Source organism: Amblyomma maculatum, chromosome 5 (assembly GCF_055883805.1).
Source record: "Amblyomma maculatum isolate TAMU_Amacu chromosome 5, ASM5588380v1, whole genome shotgun sequence".
Taxonomy (NCBI): domain Eukaryota; kingdom Metazoa; phylum Arthropoda; class Arachnida; order Ixodida; family Ixodidae; genus Amblyomma; species Amblyomma maculatum.
The window spans coordinates 154390026-154416615 of record NC_139348.1 but is presented as its reverse complement, the minus strand read 5'-3'; the positions used below and the strand labels follow the sequence as shown (position 1 = coordinate 154416615).

Here is a 26590-nt window from a genome sequence, read left to right as displayed (position 1 = left end):
ATGACGCGATAGCATAAGCTACCAGCCAACAAGCTACCAACCAGGCTGCCGTGCTTGGTGCGCCGCCGACGAAGCGGTTGTTGGCTCGAGAGGCGCGCTGGTACTGGACACTGTTATCAGAGCTAGAAGCCGGCCTTACTCTCGAGTCTTCGTCTACGTGTACATACATTCACGGCTCCTTGTGGCTTGAGTCATGACACTTGTACGATGAACAGGAGTGGTCACGAGAGGCGGCCACATCGGGTCGTCTGCAGGAGAAGGGATCATCAATGGCACCTCCACCGGTGTCACGACTCATGTCCCAGGGAGCCGTGAAGATACACGTAGACAAAGACCGAGGAGTCAGGTCAGCTTCTAGCTCTGATAACATTGTCCAGGACCAGCGCGCCTTTCAAGCCAACAACCGCTTCATCGTCGTCGGCACCAAGCACGGCAGCCGCGTGGCACTAGGCACGTGGCAATATAAAGCCCCGCCTTAACTGATCTGTATGAACGTGCCTGCGTGGCCTAGGGATAAGGTGAATGCAATGGTTTTGGCAGGCTGATTGTGATATCACCCTCCCATATGAAAGGAGAGCCCAGAGTTGGAAGCTTCTGCCGAATGTAACGTCGGGAAGCCCTACGCACAGTTAGTGCTCGGTCATGTCATCTGGCAGCTACTGCCTCCCACTACCTCTTGTTCTTCTAGCCTTTGGATATAAACAGATGAATGGTCATCGCGAGTATGAGCACTTAAAAGCTTTCGCCTTAAAAGGGTAATGTAGAATGTGGATTTCTACTCCATTTAGGGCCTGCCGCAGCATGCTGTCGGCAGTTTCACAGCGGATTAAGAAGTGGACACCACACAATCGCTCAGGCTTCGGTATTTAAGTGCAAAAAGTGCCCTCACACTGCCTCGTTATCACAAACAAGTGGCAGGCAGTCTAGGTTTCCATGAGTGAGCTGCTATCATGAAGGCACTCCAGAGAGTAGGGACTGTTTCCCTTGCCCTCTTTATCCTTGGTGCAGGCAACCTGGATCATGCATTGGTGCTGGTGCTGCAAATTCTGTTTCATTACTTGCAGCCTGAAGACATTCATATCCGCATATCTTTAAAATCCGCTACCCCATTCCTTTTATTGCAGCTCATTCAGCAGAAGGCTGCCCGCATGTGAAGCACCCTGCAAGGAGGAGGTGCAGCAACGAGCACTCCCTTCTTTCACGTCTACGGCAAAACTGTGTTCCAGCACCATTTGGCGCACAGTTCCCAAACTCTGCCACGGCACTGTTCATGTATTGGAGAACAGAGGGCTTGTTCTTCAAGATAAGGTTGCGACGGCGTCAATGCCACTGTGACAGTTGTCGCACCTCAGGACAAACTGCGAAAGGTCCTAACCGAGACCTGTTTTGTACGAAGACTCACCACCACCCTCTTTCCTGCGCGCGGACGAGTTTTTTTCATCAGCTTTGGCGCTAATACAACTACATACTACTCCTCCGTGTGGACTTAAGCGTGTGCAGCACTCTGTGGACTACCTCTGCTCCCCCCTGTCCTCCACACCAGGCCATCATCAGACGTTTGCTGCCACAGAGCTTGTACTTAAAGACCGTGTGACTGGCACAATGTGTCCGGGACAGCAGATGAACTACTGTCAGTGGCACGATGTGCAAGAGATGTTATGCGCGAGACTGCACCTTTTGTGCCATGTTGAGTTAGGCGCCATGGTGTCGAGCAGACAGGCCCGGCCGTTTTGGAGCACGCAACAGCTGTGTGGTTGTTAAACAAGTCGGAGAAAGGAGAAAAGCGGTTTCTGTGTTTGACACATTTTGGAAGCTTGATGGTCTTGAGCACTTTTAAATGTGCAGGATTTGGGCGCAGGGACGATGGCTGTGTGCACAGAAAGTTTGTCGGTCACGAAGTGCTTGTTTCTTTTGTTTCTTACGTTATGTCTTCTGCATTTAGTATGTTGTACAAGCCCATCAAGCTTCACATGTCATCAGCACGTCTACTTTCAAATGCTGTTGGGTGCCTAAGATGCAATGCTCATGTCTGTTATGTGGACAGGGAAAGTGACGGTTCAGTTTTATCTGTACGAAGCTAGCCAGCGATGTCCCAAGTTTGTGACAGTCCTTTATTACTTCATATAAGTAAAGCTGTATTGGCTGCCTCCTTTACCAGTATAACGACGTCTTCGTTGCTTGCACATGTTGTCTGCCATGTGCAGGTAGACAATGTGTACAAGCAACATGTGCTGCATAGTAATCGCATGCTCGAGACAAGCCTGGCATTAAGTTATGCACAGTAGTGTGTATAAAGTAGCCACATGTGGTATTGATTGAAGCTAACAGCAGTGCAGTTGTACTTCTAAATCTGTTTTTGTTGGTGTCTGATGGTAATTTCCTGCATTGTCATCTTTAGGATGTTTTTTTACATTTCTTGTGTTACTGTATTCAAGCAGATCCAGAGAGAGTTACACATAGGTTAAGTACTGATCAAGCTGTTTGGTTGCTGAAGTGTGCATCCAAACCTTTTCCTTAGTTGTTTTCTCGCAACTGTTTTTGTTGATGATTAAAATGCTGTTAGTGTTGTTAACAAATCTGCAATATTGATTCAGATGCAAGGCTTTCTTCTTCTGTTTGTCTGATGGGTAGAAATTATATTTTCCACTGTCCCCTCTCTGCATTTTATGGACTGTCCTGAAATTTTTTTCCGTGTGAATGCAAACATAGATTTTGATGAATGTTTTCGTTACAGACATTATGGTTATTTTTGAATGAAAAGTGTCAGCGAACTTTTGCTAAAGTATGATTTGGAAGGGGAGCAGTTTTCAAAAACCGACTTTTGTTTCGTGATTCACTTTGAGATTTTGTAACCTTTTATGATAAACAGCAGGGTTAGCAAGTGTAACTCTTTCTTGTTACCTGAGCTGCAGCCAGTAAGTTCTTGTGATTTAACCCCGCGCTTACAAACAGCACACCAGGAGTGGAGGGACTTTGACTGTGCATTACTACTGTTTTGTTCATAAGCTGAAAGACGTTGGCAGGCGAGCATCTTGCATAGCTGGGCTCATTCAGTAATGGTAAAAGTGTTTTTTTTTGAGACGGCGAGCTCTCTTTGGGGCGTTCCACAGTGGACAGCATTTGTGCATGACATGGGTGTTGTCAGAATGACTGCCTTGGCACCTTAGCACTGCTGCACTCCATACTCCTTCAACGCCAGTTTTGCGTCAAGTGGAGAATGGTGCAATATCACCAAGTATACACGGATGTCATTAAGTCTGTGTCGCATCCTCGAATTCCCTTTTTGTTTCTCAGCTTCCCAATTAGCTGGCTGACTTTGAGCTGGCTTGAGTGACGTGCATTCCACTGATGCACCAACTCATTACTGGCGCCATGTATTTGGGCCCATAGTTTGTATAGCGTGCACATTCTCTGTTTTTCTACGCTTCATGGTACTCGTTGCGCATGAAGGCCACATGTGTGCATATCTGGAAGCACTACTACTGCTGCTGTTGCTGCTGTCACTGTGTGCCGTTTAGACGTTTTCACACTGAGAATGTTTTTTGTAGCGAGCACATTTACTACACAGTGTGTGTATGCTTGTGTTCATAGCGGTTACTTAATGTCACCACTGTCTCAACATGTTCGTGCAATTCATTTTAGTGTTGCATTGACTGGCTGTGACAGGAATGTTCTCAACAGTGTAGCTTTCTCTGCATCTTTCATAGGCAAGATTTGGTCACCTAGACGTCTGTTTGAATCGGCGGCATGCTTTGAAAGCTTGTACACTGGGTGTGGCTTTCTCTAGTTTTGATTTGTTAGCTCTGCTTCTGGTCTATGGTTACCTGGCCACCTAACTAAGCACAGTAACCACTGATTAGTCACAGATTGGCTATTGTACTGTTGTATTGTTTGATACCATAACATACTGATTCAAAACATTGCACCGCTTCTTGCATCAGGAGAGTATTTACTCAGAGAATCTGCTAACATAGGTTACTGCTTAAGGGACGACGCACACTCTGCCTGAAGTGCAGACATGGCGTCGATTTGCTAAAATTAATTAATTTCTTCCCTTGTTGTTTGTGTGTGGACATCAAAATCGATACATATTGTGCCTGTTGAAAGTCAGACTTATTTGTCAAATTGATCAGTTGATGTAGTTTGTGATCATCAGTGTAGTGCTAGTTTTTTTCCCCTTTCGTGAGACTCGTGCACATCTTTAAAAATATTTCTCCATTTGTACTGTTATTCACTAAGAGCATGATTCTGCCTTTGCTTTAAGCTGTGTTGCAGTTTAACTTAAGAAAACAATAACATAGTGAAATTTAGCTGAACAGTATAATGTGTTTTGCTATCACCAATGCCATGTGAAGACATGCAAGCACAATAAGGCTGATGTTTTAGCGTGCGGTTGAGTTGTTCCAAAATAGCATGTCCTGAAAGCGTTTGTAAGCTTTTTGTATGCCCTCTACTTTTGGGACCCTAAACAGATGTGACTTAACACCAGATAGCATGTGCGAGGTACACTGTGAATACTGCAACATGTTTTGTGCGCCCACTTACGCTATGACTTATGAGATTTCTTTCTGGGCTCTTCCTAGACTCCTAGGCCAAGTGAGTGTGTATTAAGCTGCCATTTTTCAGTGTGTACGTGTCTTGGTTTGCTTCCTTAGTGGCGGAAATGAAAGGTGTAGGAGTTTTAAGTGAGAAGGTTCGGTACGGTGAAAAGCATCTTCACGGAGTTGGCGTTAAAAGAACTTAGCAGACTTTCTAGTAAAGCATTAGTTCGAATGTCAAAGGAGCTGTAATTGATATAGAAGGTGAGAAATTTGAAGGGGGAATCTGGATTGGAGTTTTAACCAGAATTGCAGTTGTTATTGATGTTTACTACCCGCTGCATTTGTTCTCGACTAAAATTTGCTGGAAAGTGGCGTCACGGTATTTGTTGCTTACCTTGTAAAACTGAACACAACAGTTCTTTGTGGTTTCACATGCAGGAAAAAGAATGATCTGATATTGTGTGTTCTGGGAAACCCCATCTGTCAGACCAGAGTGCTTTTGGGAGTTTAGAGGATAAAGAAAGGAATGCATATTGCCATGAAAGAAATAGATGGTCGTGAAAACAGTTGGAGAACATCAGGTTGGAATAAACTTTAATTTGTAGGTTTGGAAACAGTCTGACTGCAGTCAAGCATTTGTATTGGCAACGTCCATCTTTGCTTTTGCCTATTGACAAAGGACAAGGCGAGTATGATTTGGGGTGAAAGTTGTACTCTTGGCAAATGATTACATTAAATAGCCTCCACAGCTGCAATCTGTAATGGAGCTTTGCAGTGTTTACCGTGCGTGGGGTTTCTTGGAGTGACAAGCACATGAGTCATTGGTTTGTACCCAATATTTACTTGTTCTCCTTTGTGGCAGTTCAGTGATCACGTACAGTTTTGGAAGTTTGAGCCAGCGACTTGTAGTCTACTTGTATTCATAATTGTTTCAAACATCTGCTACTCATGGGTATTTATTCGTGTCTGTGTCAAGTATGGCTGCTTCTTTTGGTGTACTTCTTCTGTTCCTCTTTCCTGATCGCTTGTGCAGCACTAAAGATGACAGTGGGCTTCGATGTTTATTCCTTTATCACATTCCTAGCCACATTGTGACCTTAAAGGAGTTATTGGGCTGTACAGGATGCTACTTTACACATTGTGCGTATGTACACACATCTCGGAGAACTGATCATATTGCTTTTAGCATGTGCTGTGACTGTGTTTGCTTTATATTTCAGAACCATCACTTTAACTAAGGCACCTCTTAGTTGCATTTGTGAAGTGAAGCTGGCAGCAGTGCAAGAAGCAGTACGATGACGGGACTTACTCACGGGAGTGCCTATTCTCTCGACTCTCGGCATCACACCTTTTGAACTACAGGAATTTTGTGCAATGTCATAGCCATGTCACTCGTCTGAGAGATCTTAGAGCTGCCTCTGTGCTGTTTCTTCTAAATACCTTCATGATGTGTTGAAAATGGTGCAGTTGCAGTACTTTGTCCTTTTTAGAGTACAGTCAAATGAGAGCTGCGACAGATAGTGCATTCACTATGTGCAGCTCTGCAGAGGACCGCAAATGATCTGTCAGTGCCCGAATGCATCAACAAGAAGCACTAGCTTGCAAAATTTTGAGCACCGATCGGCATTAACTTTGACCCTACACAACATACTGTCTTCAGAGCGTCACTGGCTCCAATCCGACCATGCTTCGAAGCAAAGTCACTTGCTGTGCAAAGCTCCACCTTTGGGTCCCTTTGTCTGCGTCGCTTTTCTTTGATGTGCGGCAGCCTCGAACGCAATGATACTTTGAAGAAAGCAAGCTTGTTCTTATTAAAAGTGGATGACCCTGTACATGGCACTGAGGTCCAACCCGTTCCCTCACCCTTGGTCAAACAAAGAACATAGATGAAATATTTTGCTGTATTGGTCTTTTTTTTCTTTTTTTTTTTTTGCATTCGTGCACTAATTGATTTATCCTACTGTAGATGTAGAGCAAGATTTTATGGCTTGTGTTCATTGAGCACTGATAGCAGAAAGCGACAGTGAAGAAATTATCCCATGTTCTGTTTTTTATTGTGGCATGGTTAACTGTGGTTTGTAAAAGAGCATCAATAGAGCCCTTGTGTGGTGATGTTCATCACCTGTTCACTGCCTTTGAAAGTGTTTTGGACACCCTAAAACATTTGTTGGTTTACCCTAAGTGTTTTTAACTGTGCCTCTGAGATTATGCTATTAGATTTGTTCAGAGATCCATTTCAATTGCATGTTACTGTTCATCCTACTAACGCCTAGTTACTATGTTGTGCATTCCAGGCTTAAATTTTGAGTACCTATACCAGTGACTGAGATGGAGCAAGTGATGGGATGATAGGGCAGGCACTGATTGTGCGTTTTCCACGTAGTTTTCATAACAATTAATACTTCATTCAGCAACAGCTGTGCACTTATTGGCTCTGTTGTGGTCACAGATTTCTCCTCCCCAAAAATTCTGGCATTGCAATGAATTCAGTCATGCTCTTCATGTCATTCCTTGACTCATCACATCTTAGCGCTGTAGTGTAGTGGATCTACACGGACTGGCCCAGCTTTTCTACATTGCTGCATTTAGCACAACTGCTTGCTTACAGCAAAACATGAGCATTACGAGGTTAGCACGAAGTGAACCTTGGTTTGTACACTGCGAAGTTTAGGACAGTGTCTGCGCTGTGTTTTTCTGCGCTAGCTGCAATACAAGGAGTCTACCTTGAGTTGAGTGAAAGTGTTATTTATGGCACCTTGCAGTTCATTCACTGTTCTAGCAACAGTACTGATTTGGCATCTCATTTTTCACGATCACAGATTGCTGATCGGAGGCTGTCCAGACACAGAGGTTCGTGCACTCTGCATGGATCAATGTGTGACAGCATGTGTACATCCCCGACGCATTCGCACACATTACTGTACCTCACTGTTTTTGGAGGTCGTTAGTGAGTGGAACCTATGCAGCGTTTGAAAAGTCTAGTTGTACGTCAGTTTGTCCTGTGCTGTCGGTTGTGGCGTAGCTTTTCTAGACAAGCTGAAGGGACACAGTGTCACGATTTTGTGAGGTGTTCTGAATGCAGGAGGACTTGACTCTGCACATCAAGGGCTGACCACCAGAGTTCGTCGTAGAAATGCCACTTTTTGCAGTCCCTTGGATCGAAAAACATTCTCCCTCTCTGGCTTCACACCTGAAGCTTCGATTGTACTGACATGTGAGGGGATAAACCAGTCATTTTGATCGTATTTGTCCGTTTTCATTGCCAAAAGCTGCACAGAGTGCTTTGCACTCGTGTGGGCCACTGGTGGGCCATGCTTTGTATGTTGCCACTAATAGTACCGATTCTTGCGATCAAGCTATGGGGCTGAAGATATTTAAGTGCTTCTTAAATACATGCATGCAAGGTTGCTATTGCCATAATCTGGCAGTGCGAGGAAACTTACTTCGCCAATGACTCATTGCACGCTGCACCCAAGAAAATTTCAGGGTGACTCGTCATGATGCATAGATATTCGGATTCAAAAATGGCTGCCACAGCGAAGGTGTCAAAGGGGCACTGAGGACAAACCGAAGTTGGCCTATGTTGATTATCATGTCCGAGTGACAGAATGGCTGTTTTTATGGAAGCGGAGCCTTTTATGTTTCGTCAGCTATGCTATGACGCCGCGGTACTTGTGGTGTACAGTTTCAAACGGCGCGTGCATTCTGTAACGACGGTAGCTCGCGCATTGCTGTCGCCATTCGTCATGTGCCACCAGGGGAGTGTGTACTCCGCTCACAATGCAGGTAGGAAAGTAGATTGCGTTTTGGGCCTTTGGGTTCGCCCAATAGTATACGGGTAACGGGACTAGGAACACACTCGTTGACGCATGCGCTGTTCCAACAGCAGCGCAGCATGTAAGCACGAGGGGATACGTGACCTGCGTAACCTCGTTTAGTTTCGTTTTCGTTCTGGGCTTTTAGTGCCAAGGTCATCGGGAGCTCGTATTTCATGCTTCGCGGCGTAGACTAGTGCATGTATCAGGCGTGAGCTGATTGATATTTGCCGTGGAATTGTGTCGACTGGTAGAAGGTTCTGGATCTAGGCTGCCGATGTCTTAGTTACATAAAAAAAAAATACACAATAGCCGATGAAGCTGACCAGGGCCCGAATTACGCTTCGATCACGTAAAAAAACTCGCAAACATGTCAACCAGCCCCAATCATATTGATCCACAGGTCCGCTGGTCGGAATCGACCAATAGGAACGTGGCTAGCCGATTAGTTTGTGACAGTTTTGTCAGCGCGTGCTTCGCCGTGGGTTCGAATCATGTTCGCTATTCTTGTTTTTTTTTTTTTTATTATTTATATATGGCCCATTGCGTTGTGAGTGACGTACCGTCTGGTAAAAGTAACCAGGCTGCGTGTTCAGTTTTTCAGTGGGTAGTAGCGCATTCGTACCACTTCCGAAGCTGTAAATCTAAGCAAAAGTAAAGACGAGCTCCTGTCTTCACTTAACAAGTTGTGATCTCTGGGAACCCACGTCAGCTTCAGAATACAAGCGAAAAGCAAAACATGCAGCCTGGTTACTTTTCGCAAAGACGGTACGTCACACTGTGACGAGCGTGGAGTGGCTTCAGTGCCTGATTTTGATGAGTAAGAACATAGTTTTTCTCATCGCCGCCACTATACTAAGTGAGGAAGCTACCTTGGACGCCATGATCGCTCGACGTTGACAGGTAATTTCAAAGGAAATTACAGATGTTTAACGTGCACGCTACAGAACGTATAGTTTGGTTTAATGTATCTTGGCTATCTTCAGCAAACACGATGCCAAACGACTTTAGAGTCAGCGGTCAAATGCAGAGTTCAAAGGTCGACGCTTCCCGCACGCCTGGTTTTCCGATTTACCTCGTGCAGTAGTGCGTTCACACTAAAATACTTTCTCAGGCTGACAAAGGAGGCCGATTTGAAACCCATTTCCTTTAGCACATTGCCAAGGTTTATTGCACAGAAGTGGTCCGGATCGCGCACAATGGGCAAATTTGCGCCTCCGGTCTTATTTAATGATTCGGATAGGCGTGCAAAACAAAGAGTTACTCATCAATGATTCTCTCTTTAATTTTATTCTGATGAATTATTTTTTGCGACAACCCGATCGGGGAGGAATACGGGGCTTTTACACCAGCACTTCACGCTAGTTCAAGTTATATGATTCGTCCTGACAATAAGTAATGGACATGATTTTCGTCAGTGAAAATCATTGCGTCGTCTGACGTGAAGCTTATTAAAAAAAACCTTGTTAGTATAACTATCCATATGGAATACTATATGAACTCATATAAAGCATCTGCTTGCAAACTCCAGAGGAGAAGGCTCCTGCTCTTATTAAATTGTCGGTAAGCCAGCTGGAAAAAATCTATTTTGTAACGATTAGTCCCACATCCTCTGGAATTTGTGCCTTGACGTCCCTGTCCCTGCGCAAGTCCGCAACAGGTCAACAAAAGGTGACGAGCATCCACCTCTGCAGCCGGCATGGAGCACATTGTGCAGATGGCGGGTACTATATCTTCTTGAGTGCTCCATCAGCACGTGACCGGATAAGGGCGGATGTCTCCTCCAAGCTACTCACGAGGGAAGGGATAGTCTAACTACAAGAGGGTCGTTTCTGCTGCTTCGGGTTCAAAATAGAAGTTCTCAGAAGTGCTTGAAGTGCTCTTTGGGGAATCATGTTGATACAGTTTCATACTAGGTGCAGCTAAGTTCACAACGCAAAAAAAGAAACATTGACAAGGTGTTTCCCTCATCTTTTTTGTGTATACCTCCATTCTGTAGCATTAGAGCGAGCAAGTACGATTAATTGCTGGATATATGATAATACCTCTCTTTTTCGGCGCTACACATTTAAGTTAAATTGGTTCACAGGAAGGGAAAGGCGCAGTAACTGTCACACTTGCTCTGTGGACACCCGAACCGCGCCGTAAGGGAAGGGAGGGAGGTGGGAATGAAAGTGGAAAGAGAGAAAGAGGAGCCGTAGTGGAGGGCTGCGGAGTAATTTCGACCACCTGGGGATCTTTAACGTGCGCTGACATCGCACAGCACACGGACGCCACTTCGTTTCGTCTCCATCGAAACGCAGCCGCCGCGGTCGGGTTCGAACCCGGGAACTCCGGCACAGTAGTCGGGCGTCTTACCACCGCACCACCCCGGCGGGGCACGCTACACATTTGCCATGTGTGGAAAGCATAAAGGTTTCCAACATGTGGAGTTCACGGAAAACAAATACATGGCCAGATAAAATTGGCCATGTGTTGTAAGCTCACCGACGGATGAACAAGTTTTTCATTGAAATCTTATATGGTTGGTTGGTTTGTGGGGTTTAACCAGTTTAACGTCACAAAGCGACTCAGGCTATGAGAGACGCCGTGGTGGAGGACTCCAGAAATTTCGACCACCTGGGGTTCTTTAACGTGCACTGACATCGCACAGCACACGGGCGCCTTGCTTTTCGCCTCCACCGAAAAGTTGCCGCCGAGGCCGGGATTCGATCCCGCGTCCTTGGGAACAGTAGTCGAGCGCCGTAACCACTGCGCCACCCCGGCGGGGTGAAATCTTATATGATTGGGAACAGAACTTCATGCAATTCTATTAAAAGTTTCACATTTTGTTTCCCGAAAATGATTGGGAAACAAAATGTGAAAATTTTAATAGAATTGCATGAAGTTCTGTTAATTCAGTCCTATAAGTTGTAGAGGGGAAATCCGTTATCAATATGATTAAATGACATGTCGCATTTTTATGTCAAATTACTTGAGGATGGAGTTGGGAGAATAGTTTGTCGAAAGATAACCTGATTATTTACCTGGACACAGGAATAATGCAACCGAAAAACAATTTGCCTGACACATCAACTAAGAAATTAGACCAAAATGCCATGAGACCCGTTTCATTCAATCTCGCGCCGTCGGAGCCAACCGCTAACTGAAATAATCATAAAATCAGCTGTGCATAAGTAGACAGTTGTATAGATTTATTATATTAAAATGACATCCACACATTCAATTAGGTGTGGCCCTGAGGATTTGTATCTATATACGATGAAAAAATTCTACAGGGCACTTTGGACCCCTAAAGTGCGATGAGACGAAAGCCATTATAGCCCGGTGAATCGTAGCCCTCCACTACGGCACCTGTATCTCCCTCTCTTCTTTCACTCCCACCTTCCTACCTTCCTTTACGGCGTGGTACATGTGTCCGCGGAGAATTGTGACATATACGGCGCCTACTCTATCCTGTAAATGAATTTGAAACGCCGCTAACACCTAGTGTTTGTCAGGGGAAGGGCACTAAGCCTGATCCCAGAGCAACCTTCATGTAACTCCATATTTTATTAAGCGTTTTCACCACCACCACCTAACGCCTGCTCTACTAACGCCTCCTAGACATCTGGGTTGGTTAGTTGGTTGGTTGGTCGGTTCACAGGAAGGAAAAGGCGCAGTATCTGTCACACTTGTTTCTGTGGACACCTGAACGCACCGTAAGGGAAGGGAGGAAGGTGGGAGTGAAAGTGGAAAGAGAGAAAGAGGAGCCGTAGTGGAGGGCTACGGAGGAATTTCGACCACCTGGGGATCTTTAACGTGCGCTGACATCGCACAACACACGGACGCAACTTCGTTTCGCCTCCATCGAAACTGGGTTGTTTGTCTGATTTACTTTTTCGATGATAGTGCATGATAGATATATTGCATTATTTTCGTAAATAGAAACAAAACAAGACGTTTTGATCAAACGCCCAGCAATTCAAGTAGTCAGGGCCATTCGCCGTTGGCATGACCACCAGTGAAGGCCGGCTTGGTTTCCGCGGAATTGGAGGGGCGGGGGTATTGACCTATTTTCAACAGCCAGTGCGCGAAGTGAGGGAAAGAAAATATTAAGACAGGTTCACGGGCCTCCCGAATTGTGGCTTCACTTATGTCTCTGAGCTCGGTGGTATGCAATAATGCCTATGTTTAAAGAGGTGAAAGAGAGAGTGTGTAAACAAATGTACAGGCACGTGTCACCTCATTGTCGGTTGCGTGAAAATGCTTGCCGCCCTCGGCGTCCCTGTGTTCAAACTTGCTTCAATAAGCTTGTTTCCTCTCAGAAACCCTGGAGTCGACTAAGGGCTGGTCGTTTGAAGCGCACGTACCAAGAACTCTTGTTCCGGAATACCAGCGGGAAACTCCAGAGGGCGGAATATAGCTGTCAAAACAAATCGCTTGGATGCGCAGCTGGTGTCCTGACTAGTAAGATAATTTCAGGGCGGCAAAAGGGGAGACAATGTTATATGGTAGAGGTAGAAGCATGCTCTAGGCCTGCCTTCCGAGAACCGCGCATTAACGCTTTATATCGTGAAACAAGGCTATTAACGAGCAGTTGGAAAGAAATCCTATTTTAGACTTTACAATCAGGCGGCTATTGAGGACGTAACCATTCGTGAAACCTCTGTGCATGGCCAAATGAATAATCGCGCTGATGATAGACATAACGGGGCGTCAGCTGTCTTGCTTATTTAGGCTGCTGTCTCACTTTCTTGAACCGAAAGGTATATTCATGAAAATTCCAGCAAAGTCACAAAATAGTCAGAGCAAAGGTACCGGCTTGTTGACAGATGCATAGCAAGTTCCCATTGATGTCTGCTGCTACGCGGCTTGTCAGTGGTGTTGCCATCTCCTAAAATTTGCCACAATCGTTTGGAAATCTGGTTAACCTTTAGAGCATCTGGTGTCGAGGTGCTCAAGTGACTACATCAAAACAAATTTGGTAATTTGAAGGAAAAACGTCTCCATACGCAAAACACTATCTACCTAGCTGCGTTCCTGATATAGCGGTTTCTTGTAGCCAGGGAACAGTGATTAAGAGAAGATGCTCCTTGAGATTGAATTGCTTCACCCAAATTTAATGTCAGCAGCTTTTAACTAGCAACTTCATGGCCTTTTCGTGTGAGTGACATACTTTGTAGCAGAATTTCTCCCTTTGCAAGCACCAGGAGTCCAACTTCTATGATGCTATTATACAAGGGTTGAATCAATGCTGTGATGACTTTCTCGGTGACTTGCTAAAAGAAGTGCTCCTCTAAATTGGCAATCAATCTATTTTCCGAAGCATCTAACAGCTCGCTAGCCTTGTCTGAATCTGGAAGACTCCTTTTTGCAACGTCGAAATTCGCATATTACTGCATTGCAATACGGGATAACTGTTGTACTGTTGGCATGAAGAAGTCGTCATGGACGATATTTCAGGTGATTCCAAAATATATTGAGGGGAGAGTTTTTATGTATTGTCATGTCCTGGTGACGGTGCCGAAACACCAAACCGAGAGACTGGTGTTTAACTATTGGGCAGGCTTGGTTCCGCAAAAGTATTCAGCAAAAGCGGCGGCAGCGATAACAGAAAGCATGCTCAGTAGCCATCGATATACGGTTTCTTGTTGTGCTTGTCAGCGCTAAACGTACAGTTAGCAAAGAGTCAATTGAAGTTAGTATCGGCAATTAGAAAAAATTAAAGTAACATTGCCGAGTCCACATCGCCAAAAGCAAAATCAAAATAATATCAATGCTGGTGTAATACATTTCTATGCAAATTGATTACTACAGAATATAAGGAGGATTATATAGTTAAGTTGCGCACTCAGCATTTAATTATTCTACTTGGGTGTCTTGTAGCTTCCTTGTAAATGCGTGGCAAGGGGTCCTAAATTGTAACTCTATTACGTAATGTTACTTTGGACAATATAACTATGTTTTCAAACAAATGATGCGAACAATGTCCGCAATGAAGTTCACTCGACCCGAGGGAAGCGAGATGATACACCAGAGCTTTGATAGACCACTTGAGGAAACAGAATAATTCGTTGATTTGCTTTTAGAGCAAAATAATTAGTGCTCATACTGACGGGAGCAAGTCAGTAAAATGACTTAGTGGTTCACATTTTGCTTCATGCTCGACTCATTGGGAGTGGCATAATATAAACTTGCAACCCAATACTGCAATCTCTGGACAAAATGGAGTAGATCGATTGAAACACAAACCAGCAGAGAATGCTTGGCCACATTGCCCATAAGGATAAACTCTAGTGCTGTCGACGTATTGGGCGTGCATGTTAAATGTTGGCAGCCTGGTAATGACCACTTTCCGTCTATTCTCCCCATTTTCTCCGAAGCTTCATTCGACCTGTCCTGAGACAGAATTTCAGGTCAGGAAAAAATGTTTAGAACGCTATTTTTTCATTTACGGTCCTGGCAACTGGTTTATTTATTTTATATGATTTAGGAATATTAACCAATTCGTCTTTACGTCTTATCGCATCTTCTTGTGTTAGACTTTGAAGGGCAAGAAATTGCTTTTTAACACAGCTACAATCTATATAATGATTGCGAAAGATGAATGAAACTACTTGGATTCATATTTACCAGCAAAAGGACGAAACACAGGGAAGAAGAGGACAGGACAAGGCTGGACTAGCAACTGAATGTTTATTGAACGAAAGAAAACAACGAAGACTCGTTCCGAGAAGCATGGCACAACCCAATCGGTGAAATGGCGAGAAAGCGAGAAATTGAAAAGACTGAGAAGAAGAAGTCAATTCTTCTTCTTCTTCTTCTTCTTCTTCCTTGATATTTGGCACATACCCACGAAGGGGGATTTGCCAGGGTTCAGTGTGGATTGCCAAATGTCCTACACAAACTGAATTAGTGTAATAAAGTAATTGACAACTAAACAAAAACAAAAGGTTTTAGATCACAAAAGTTATTGAATGAAAAAATATGATGCAAAAATTTGTAGTTTTGTAAATTTGGAATGCAATTAGCAGGGGAATCTGTCCGTAGCTGTTATGTAGTTATGTAAGTACTGACAGATTTGAGGCAACGCAAATCCTTTCGCACTCGCACCGAAGGAGAGTAGAAGCGGGACCGATAACGTAAATCCCAAGCGTGCAATTGGACTTTCTAAATGCACCCTCCTCTGATATGAAAACCTTCGGCAAGCGAGAAGGAAGTGATCGATATTTTCAATTTCACCGCAAGCCTCACAAAGGTTTGTGGGGATGATCCCGCATCTACATAAATAAAGATTTAAGCGAGGAATCCTGCATCTCAGAAGAGTCATCGTAACCTCACACTGCCGTGATTTACATGCTCGAACTTTCCATGAGTATGTGAGATGCTGGTATTCGGCTGTAGATAGCAAAGAACCATTGCATGTAGCGGCTAGGTATTGATATCGTTGGAAACGGGACATTCCAAAAATGGTGATATTAGGAATGGTACAAGAAACAGATGCATCAAGAGCTGATTTAGCCAGGAAATCTGCAGTTTCGTTATGAAAAATACCGCTGTGTCCGGGGACCCAGATGAAGCGTATTTCTTTCACCCACCCCGGTATGAAATACTTTAGTGAGCGGATCAACTGAGCATCCCGTGCTGACTCCAGTGACAACAAAACAGAAAGAGAGTCTGATAGAAAAAATTATTTTTGATTGACTGCAGGGAACTTTTAGTAGCGCTAGCCCAATTGCCATAAACTCTGCTAGAAATATCGGTGTGTAATCCGGGACACGCACCGAAAAACTCCAGGAAAGAGACTCCGAAAAAATTCCAATCGCAGCTTTGTCAATTCAATTCAATTGTCAATTCAAAGTCAAAGTCTTCTTCATCTTCTTCTCAATCTTCTCAATTTCTCGCCGAGTCTTAGTTGTTTTCTTTCGGTTGGTTCGTGGGGTTTAACGTCCCAAAGCGACTCAGGCTATGAGAGACGCAAAGTTGTTTGCTTTCGTTCAATAAACATTCAGTTGCTGGTCCAGCCTTGTCCTGTCCTCTTCTTCCCTGTGTCTCGTCCTTTGGCTGGTAAATATGAACCCTTACCAACTTGGCCAGTCGTCACCCTTGTTAAACTACCTGGAATATTGTGAAAACTGACGCGAGGGGCTGGATCATCAGATGTACATCACGGCGCATCTTGCGACACAAAGGAAATGAGTAAATTGCGCCCCGGTGACACTGCACTTCAAATAAACAATAACCACGAGATCGTTGTGTGTGGTTCACGTAATCATCAAGAGGCATGCCAGCAGAAAAAAAAAATAGATAGCAAGATGTAGCACTATTACTCTCTCCTTAAAATGTCTATATGCTGCTAATTTGCACCTAATACACCCGTATAGATGTCGGGGCACACTTTGCAAAATTGCCATTAGAGCATACTATAGTGATTATAGTGCATAGTGTCAATTTAAATCACTTAGCGTGGTGTGAAATAATATACGTTTTGTTTCATGGCGCTGTCTCACATTGCCAGGATTACAACAATGTATGTTGAATGACAGGCTTTTAGAGTGCGTTTGATTTATTGTATACGTTCGGTGTCAAAATCAAGACATTAATTATTGCATTTACGCACTACCGCAATAGCCTCATGGAGCTTCCCTGGCAAAATTTTTTTTCATCTTTGTTTTTCTAAGTAACTGTAGAATAATTTATTACCTTGCACTTAAAAAGGTGCACTGACAGACATCATTGCCCTAACTTTGTCAGCTATTCAAATTGTCAAATTGGTCTTGGCATTTCGATGGCATATTTAGGAACGCATTTCACCCTCGGTCATCATCGACGCACGTTATCACTATTGGCTGAGGGCCCATTTAAAAGAGATGGAGGTTTTTGAGTAAATACTTTCGGGCACAGGACAATCTTGCTTATATCAGCCAAAATGGGACGTCCATCAACTCTTGCAATGCGGCTGCCTGCAAGTTTGGGATGTGTCTTCCTGGTAATTCTTTTTCAAGGGATGTAAGCACATGTACACCTTCATTTCGGTTGTCCTGAGTAATATTCGAAGTATTTGAGATAGAGAAAAAGTAAAACTATTATATTTAAATGATATTGCAGCAATTTTATTTAACAACATGCTGGCGTGAGTCAGTCAAGCCTACAACAACTTTAAAGGCCGGTTCCAGGACCAAGCTCTGGTTGCGCTGAGTAAAGAAGGCGCTGTGCGATATTTTACTGTCTCCAAAATAGGAAATCCTATAATAAACAAAAGTGGTACTTGTTTTTTGTTAGTTTGTTTTGTGGGGTTTAACGTCCCAAAGCGACTCAGGCTCAGGAGGACTCCGGAAATTTCGACCGCCCGGGGTTTAACGTGCACTGACAATGCACAGCACACGGGCACCTTGCTTTTCGCCTCGATCGAAAAGCGGCCGCCGAGGCCGGGATTCGATCCCGCTTCCTTGGGCACAGTGGTCGAGTGCCCTGACCACTGCACTACCCCAGCGGGCCAAACAAAAGTGGTACTACTCATCAGCTATTACCCCAACGGAATGGAGCAGTGGTTAAGGCACTCGACTGATGTGCCCAAAGATGTGGGATGGAATCCCGGCCAGGTTGGCTGCTTTTCAGTGGATGACAAAAGCCAGATGCCCGTGTTCTCAGCAATGTCAGTGCACATAAAAGAACCCGAGGTGGTCGAAATTTTCGAAGCCCTCCTCTACGGCGTCTCTCGTTGTCTGAGTCGATTTGGGATGTTAAATCCTAAAAACCAGAAACCACTGGAGATATCTTTAAGAAGAAAAGCATATTGTCTTTCTATAGTAAATATCGATCCGCCATATCGCTGTCAACTGAAATATAGGCCATTTGCAGACTTGTTTGGTCACGAAAGATAGATGTGCCATCTTAGAGGCAAGCTGAAATCGCGGCATTTTAAATGGCAGACAAAATACAGAACCTCGCTTCCTCAAACGGCACGCAGCATAGTACCAATTTTCAGACTTGGAACAACGGTAATGATTGTCATCCTCGCCACTAGGTAAAACTAATTGCTTTCGAAAAACGGGCACGTTACAGCGAATATGACATAAATATTAGCGCAGCTCAGCTTACCGATATTTAAAAACTCGTTATGAAGTGTGATAAGATTGGTACAAGGCAAGATATTGAATTAAAGCAAAGAGATCATCTTCATGCTGGAATGCTTTGATAGCCTTTCTTGTTCATGATCCGTCAATCAATATTTACAGTCGTTAGCCACTCAAGCTGCGGCACGATATTATATGAAAACAGTTTCCATTGTGAAGAGAAAACAGTAATAATTAGGGCCGTGATTTGAATAGGCAGGGAAACAAATATATAAAAAACTTGATTTGATATATCACCTTTGTGCGAACCATAGAAAGCACGCTAATTTCGTCATCTAGTTCCACATTTGTTTTAAAAAAGTTCGGACCATAAACAAAAATTCCAGTTTTAACAGGTTGTAAAGGAAACCTAAGGTAGATATGGACATTCATGAGCATGCTAGCACAATTTGCGTTGGTAGAAGCGATTCTGTACTAGTCACTGACATAACACACTCAGATTCCATAATATTATCTTGTTAATAAGATTTATTTACTATTTTTAAGGGACAGCATACACAACTCGATCGAATGTAAAGTTGTCGGCGTCGTAGTAGGAGTAATTGTAGCTGTCGCAACGCGGTTCGGAAATAATCGGGGGTTGCGTAAAAAAGTAGTTCTAGTGCGATTGATTGCCGTGCGGTAGGCGAGTGCGAAGTAACAAAATCAGTATAAATAAATTATTAATTTATAAAATAAAAATGAAGAGCACAAAAAAATGAAAAAGGGGCTTCAAAGGTTATCATTTCTCAGAAAGAAAACCCAATGACTGCCGATTCCAATTAGGTGAATGTAGAGTGTGTAACTGATCTATTAATATTTGAAATGTATAAAAAAGAAAATTGGAAGGAGAGGATTAAAGTTTTCAAATGCTAAATGAAAGGTAAATGCTTGATGATGCTGATTAAGAAAATGTAGAGTGTCTAACTGGCTATAGCCACAAGGCGTAGTAGATAATTGTCACCTGAAACAGTGCCCATCCGTAACTTGCCAGCTACCACATGCAAGCACCATATCTTTAGTAAAAAACACTAACACAATACATATGTCCTCATATCAAAGTCATTCAGGTATCATACAATCCCATATATTTCTCAAACGATGAATGATAATTGTATGAAATGATATCATATTTGTACGAGTTTGGTATGAGAACACGTGTGCGGTTACTGCATTCTCACAGCTTATAACTTTTTCGGTAGGGTATGCCTGTGATTTTTCGCTCACAACACGAAAAACGCGGGAAGGTTTTTCGAGATTGGGTTCTTTGACGCTATTTTGTTGAAATGTGGACAGTTGGACAATACTCTCCTGATTTTGAAGCGATAGCTTCACTACTTGAGGCATCGACCTCTGCGGCGTGCGCTGCCCATGACATTCAAGGCTTAAGCAAGGTCAAACCGTAACGGTCATTTTGAATTGAAATTGAATTGCCTTTGTTTCCATAAACTTACAATTTATGGGGGATTTAAGAAAACGTCGCTCACGGCAACTTGACCGGCCTCAAACCCAGGGGCAAACCGAGGGCAAACCGAGGATGTCAAGGTCACTCCAACGTCAACCAAAATGTCGTGCGATCGATTCTAGGTTCGTTGAGGAACCGAAATGCGACGTTTACGTGATAGCGCGTGACGGCAGGCCATCCTACACCGAGTACATAACGGAAGTAGCGCCGGCGCGCCTGGCACGAATTTCACATGTAGTGCATGTGCTGAGCCATGACGCCAAGGCCTGAGCAGCGACGCGCCTACGCACGAAGTCCACATGTGGTGCACATGTGCTAGGCCGGGACGTCATGAGTTCAGGCGAGCATAGAAAGCAACTGCGGAGATGGCCTAGCAGTCAAAGGTATGAATTCCGCTGCTGAACAAATGCATCGCAGCACAATTTACAGCCGGCGCTTTACCTCATCTAACGATCCGAACAGCATTACGATTTGCCGAGAGAGTCTACGGAAAGTTCTTGGTCGGGAGAGGGCGAAAAGAGCAGAAAATAAATTCACGCATATACGAATTTCTTTAGAGGGATACTCCATAGGAGGAAATTTATATATGCGTGAATCGCCTGGAGGGTAAAGTCATCATCATACCTAATCATTTTTGTCATTACTCGTGACTATTTAGTCATAAATAATGACTAATTAGTAATAGTTAGTCCTTAGTACTGGTTAGTGACTAGTTAACCTTCAGTTAGTACTGGTTAGTGAATAGTAAGCCATTAGTCCTTAGTATTACACCACTGATGACGAATCGCTTGTCGGCGCATGCGCACGAAAGGAGGCAAAAGAGAGCAGCAGAACGCAAAACGCTTCGAGCCACTGGAGATTAGAACAGTTGCATACGCAGATGCGGCGAGTGGGAAGTAGGTTGCGGCGGTAGCCTCGGTAGTGGACGGCCGAGGCGCCCCAGTATCGGCAGCCACTATCAGAAGCCGCAACTCCGAAACAGCTGAAGAAGTTGTAATAGCGCTCACTTGCGTAAGAACGGAAACTATAATCATAATTAGTGATAGCAATAGCCATCTACAATTACACTAAGAACAGGATTGCACCGGAAGCGGTGAGGATCCTGACCACAAAACAGAGGAACAGAAAAGTCAGCTTTATATGGACTCAAGAGCACGCGTATATTCCTGGTAATCAGTTGGCACACGAGTTAGCCCGAGCTCTCTACTTCCGGGTAACCGTGAAGCCTCCTGATTGCCAGGACATTAACGAACGTCTATTAAATTATACAGAAATTGTTGAAAATTATAGACAAATCACAAAACTGGTGCCGTCACCGGATAGGAGTCTGAGCAACAAAGAGGCGACCGCATAAATGAGAGACAAGACGATAAATACAAACAATGTGGGAAGAAAGGGACCATCAACCACGTAATTTGGGAATGCACTAGCTCCCCAGGGGCTAAGATAAAAATGGAGAGCAGAGAAGCCTGGGAAACCCTTCTGCGGAGCAAGGTCGCAACTCTGCAGAAGCAAGCCATAGGCCTGGCGGAAGAGGCCGCGAGGAGCCGAGACCCCTTTTAATAGCTCAGTTAGGCCAGGATATACGTAGCGAAATGCCTGGCGCTGGGCTGCCTATTACTCTCCAATCCAATCTAATCCCATCCAATCCAGTGTGATTCAATCAATTCCAGTCTAAATTAATCCAATCCAAACCAATCCAGACTAATCAAATTCAATCTAATCAAGTACAGTTCATTCCAGGGAAGTACAATCCAACCAATCCTGTTCAATTCAATCCAAACCTGTCCAAACCAAATCAGTCCAACCGAGTCCAATCAAATTGAGTCCATTGATGAGTACACGCCCGCCCGAAACGCTCCGATGATCCGCCGCGATGGTGCAGTGGTAAGAAGCCAGACTACTGTGCCGGAGTACCAGGGTTCGATCCCGACCGCCGGCGGCTGCGTTTCGATTGAGGCGAAACAAAGTGGCGTCCGTGTGCTGTGCGATGTAAGTGCCAACGTTCTTAGAGACAGTTGGAAACCTGTGCTGGGCCAAAACGATCGCCGCTCAGGCATAAGTTGATCGCAAAGCGACCGCAGCGCCCATCTGAAACAAAGTGGCGTCCGTGTGCTGTGCGATGTAAGTGCCAACGTTCTTAGAGACAGTTGGAAACCTGTGCTGGGCCAAAACGATCGCCGCTCAGGCATAAGTTGATCGCAAAGCGACCGCAGCGCCCATCTCCCCCCCCCCCCCCCCCCCCCCTGCGGTGGATAGGTGAGGGCATAGAGCTAATACACCGGCGGCAATTTTAAAATACTACTAACCCTCTTCTTTAAGCAATGCAACAGGTAATAAAATTGCGTTTGCATTTTTAAACACTTTTGTAGGTATGTGAAAGCCACCGCGTCTATTGTTATGCGTCTGATGCAAGGAGGTTGTAGACGCGGCTCAAGTGGGTCGTCTTCCTGCCTGCTTGGGATACGTCTGCAAGCGCGGTGGAGTTTCATGCGTACAAAGATGCATTAAAAAAAAAAAACGCAGGCGGAGTTTTATTTTCCGTTGCGCTGCTGAAAAGAAAGGGTTAGTAAATTTTGAAATTTCCGTCTGTGTATTAGCTCCACAGCCTCACCCATCTACCGCAGCAGGAGACAGGGGCATAATAAGGTTACCACCAGCGGTACCGATTCGGGCCATTCCAAGTGGTAATCACTTTCTTGAGCTTGGTGGCGAACGCTCCATTAATGAGATAATAGTTGGCTCCGGGGTCCACTAAGGCGGTAGCTGTGCGGCCGTCGATCGTAACTTCGAGGTCACGTGTTCCTGTCCTCGTATTGCACGTTGGCTTCGGTGTTCGATCTCTGCTTCGTCTTGTGCTGGGGTCGCAGCCGCGGCACACCCTCGTCACTTCGTTGGGCGGCGGTGTCAGCTTGGAGTCTGGTTGCGTCGTCGTGGATGTTGACGTCGTGCGTAGCGGCGGTGCCACTTTCAAGTTGGGCTCGTCGAGGGCGTCTTCATAAAGAGCGTCGGCGTAATAGCGGCGTCGTCGTCGTTGCTCGTCGTCGTTGGCGGAGGATCTTTGTTAGTTCGCTTTGAAAAAAACCTCACCTTTCTCAGTGGATGCCTTGGTTCGGAAATATTTGAGACAATTAACTCTAACAGCCAATGACACCAGCATCCCATAACCAAAACCTTAGAACAAATGAATGGGTGATACTTAGAGCGAAAACTCATGCCCCTGAAAGCAATGAATAAAGCCGGTGCTGATGGCCCGTCTGTTATGTGTTGAGCCAAATGTGTCCATAGCTAGTAGAACTTCAGGGCAGCATAACAAAACATGGACCGAAATGTACTTTTTTTGTTGTATGACCAACGAGGTGAGTGGGAATGCAGTTTATCACAACTCGGCACTTTCAAGGTATAAGTGTGGCCTTGCACTGCAGATTCCGGCCTCCACAGCCATCCCGTAGAAAGCTGAGGACGTGTCAGAAAGCAGCGTGGATACGGAATCGAACTCTCGGACCTTGCCGTCTTGCAGGACGAGTATTCTGCGAAAAATAAAGAAACCAGGTCACTGACGTTTGAGGCCTAGCCTTGCATTCAACATTGCACTGTATGCCTTATACTAACAAAAAAATTGTCATCGATAGTCGAAAGTAAGTGAAGGCATGAAACGCAGAGTACGAAGTGGCGTAGCGTGTTGCAGGACAGCTTACTGGTAGCATGTGTCGCACAGTGGTGCATGCGAAAGCTTGCTGCTGCCGATAGCGTCCATATCTTCAGCCTCGTTTTGGAGCGCCCATGGTCTCCCTGGCAACTTACGGGTTTTAGCAATATTGCCAATGAGCGGCATTTTTAAACCTGGCTCGGCTTCTTTTACCTCTTTCATAGCTTTATAACCTTCCACATTCACCCCTCTTTGCTTTCCTAATAAGCAGCGCGTTCAGCGGAAATCATCGTAAGTAGTGCACTCCTAAACCATGAGACAACCGAGATGCTTTTTTAGGAGTGTTTTTGATCCACGGCCACATTTCGGACAAAGGAGTCACTGCCGCGTGTATGCGCGACTTAAGCGGAGGTGCGAATGAAACACGTTCGCAAGCAGGCGGGGGCAGCCTTCTCGACGCGCGTCGCAGAAGACGCTTAAGTTGATGTGCAGGCAGCCCTGACATATTTGTCGCGCATAGTGCACGTTTTGACATTGTGCAAATCTTTACCAACTATTTACGACGTATTTAATATGCGTGTAGTATATGTTTCTTTTAAATAGGAGCTTACTTGATGGTTTCTATACCAATAGCAGCTCAGCTTCAGTGGGTCTAGAAGTGGAGCTGCGATGCTTCCTGGGTGCTTTTGTCCCAGAACTTATTCTAGTCAAAAGGGTTCAAGGTGCAGACCTAATTTTTGGTAGGCTTTCCACACTGGGCCAGAGATCGACTTGAAAATGTCGTAGAAGGTGCGAACATGTACTCACTGCGGTTGCAGCTTAGAGGTTGAGTGAGGGTGCGCTGCATACTACGGAGCTGACATAGATGCAGCCAGAATTTAGGTAATCAGCTTTATAAAGTATTTAATATAGTATGCTAAAGAAATTTCTTTAGGTAAAATTATTTTTGTCAGCTTGATCGTGTTTGTCACGGATGACCGCAGATTTAGCGGCCTTTCAAGTACATATTCGCCATTTTAAAATTAGCCAATTGTGTTCCATCTTCCGTTGTGCGAGTTATTAGTCACAACAGTTTGACTAGATTACCTTATTTTTTATTCAGGCGTAAGGCACATAGCGGGCGTATTATCGGGCAGTATAATTGGGTGGAAGGCGTACAATATTTTACGGCATTATAAATTGCGATCCTCATAGTAAAACGCCATTGGAATAGTAATTGCACACTTATGAAGCGCTAACTTGTTGGGGCTAGGAGAGGAATCCTCTCCACACGTCCCTCCCATAATGACAAGCCAAACAGACAGATGCTTGTGACATTTTCCGATCGAAGCACAACCTGGCGATCTTACCGGTCGTAGTCGAGCACCGTGTGAATTCGGTGGGCGACCGTGAGCAGTGTGCAGTTGGCGAAGGCGTCCCTGAGCGTGGCCTGGATGAGGCGGTCCGTGTCGCCATCCATCTGCGACGTGGCCTCGTCCAGCAAGAGTACCTTAGACCATCGCAGAAGGGCGCGTGCGAGGCAGACCAGCTGTCGCTGGCCCACACTGCGCCGTTGAAATAGGCCGCTTCTGTTTAGTGCCTTATTTATGTCATAACAGCTCTACGGGATGCGAAAACAAGCAGCAGGTTACCACTGTGGAATGCGATATTATAGGTGACACGTTATTTAGATGGTCAATAAAATGCGGTTGAATTCTTTGCGTGCGCATGACGTCACAAATTACTGTGGTCAAAAAACTGAACCTGGCATTTACCATATTGTATTGGAAAGACAGCATGGGCAGTTCAAATGCACGCCGACCCATTAGCGTGGCACAGCGCAAATTATTCAAAACTTATGCTCAATACGATGTGTTTTTAACGTAATTCATTTTCAATATTTTCCTGCACCTTGGTCTCAAGCAAAGAATCTACCTTTCTTTGCGCACTGCCAAAAGTACACCTTCTCTTTAGGAGCAAAAACGGACGGTATATCTATTGAGGTTGTCCTGTAGCGAAATGCAATCGCGATCCAATAAAATCTAGGACAATGTAATTAAAAAGTACTTTTTTATAACATAGATAAAGAACCAAATACGGTTGTCACCATCACCGGTCGAGTTCGAAAGAACTGTGTGCGTGAACAGCCAAGTTTTGGCGCGGACATCATAGGATAAGCTACACCGTGGAATAAATGGTGGCAGCCAGACCTTTTTAAAAGTTTGATAGAGTAGCGGAAAATATGTTTGAATTAATTTTTCGCACCATCATTGCGTCTTGCGGTTGCGGAGAAACACCAAAAATCCCGAAAAAAAAAAAAGATAACCAGGTTTGAAGGGGAACATGAATTGGATACAGTTCCTCTTAGTTTACCCTATAAACTCTCGCTTATCATTTTAGGGTGTATCATGTAAATTTATGTCGCTTTACAAGCCGTGTTGCATAATGCAAAACCGGAAAGGTACACACTTTATTGTGTACCGGCTTCTTGAAATTCGTTGTCTGGAATAACGGATGAGGCAAGAGTACAATTAATATATGTTGGGGAATTCAATGCGGAAGCATTTCTAGCTGCAGTCTTGGATTTCGCCGGGGTGGATGGAAAATGTCTTCAACAGCAACCTCACTTTGAGGTTATAGCTAGGCTTCAAATGTAACGGTTTGCTGGGCACAATCGTGAATAATTAAGAGTAGCCTCGACTGCTTAGGATAAATGCTAATTAAGACTACTTCAGATACGGGTAATTAATATGACCAATATTTACGACTTCTCAAGGTTACTCGTGTCTAATATGCAATTTTAGTCTAATAAGGCTAATGATGGCAGATTCAGTAAAATCAGTCAGAACGAACTAAATACTAATTAGGAATGCCTGACCCTAATTATGCAATTGCATCATCAATATGGTGAAGTAATAAGCCAATAAATTGTAAAGAGGTGCCTAACTGCAGTTTGAATTTAGTTAACAACGTCCAACTTCAACCAAAACGATGTGAAATGAGACTGTTAAGCAATGCGAAGCAAGACGGGTAGAGAAACAGCT

At 44.5% G+C, this 26590-nt stretch overlaps 2 protein-coding genes across 3 annotated transcripts in view; one reads left to right on the top strand and one right to left on the bottom strand.

The window, feature by feature from the left end:
• inc (BTB/POZ domain-containing protein inc) overlaps positions 1–7786 on the top strand; it is a 33587-nt gene extending 25801 nt beyond the window's left edge. For both annotated transcript variants that reach the window (XM_084604748.1, XM_084604747.1), the window contains exon 5: positions 1125–7786. In XM_084604748.1, coding sequence (XP_084460874.1) covers positions 1125–1154 — 30 coding nt within the window. In that variant the 3' untranslated portion in view covers positions 1155–7786. The remainder of the gene's footprint in view (positions 1–1124) is intronic.
• Positions 7787–23250: 15464 nt separating this feature from the next.
• Positions 23251–26590, bottom strand: part of LOC146190018 (ATP-binding cassette sub-family C member 3-like) — a 66732-nt gene continuing 63392 nt past the window's right edge. Inside the window, exons 26-27 of the mRNA XM_084605398.1 lie at positions 24917–25111; positions 23251–23448 (exon numbers count right to left, since the gene is read on the bottom strand). Coding sequence (XP_084461524.1) covers positions 23298–23448; positions 24917–25111 — 346 coding nt within the window. The 3' untranslated portion in view covers positions 23251–23297. The remainder of the gene's footprint in view (positions 23449–24916; positions 25112–26590) is intronic.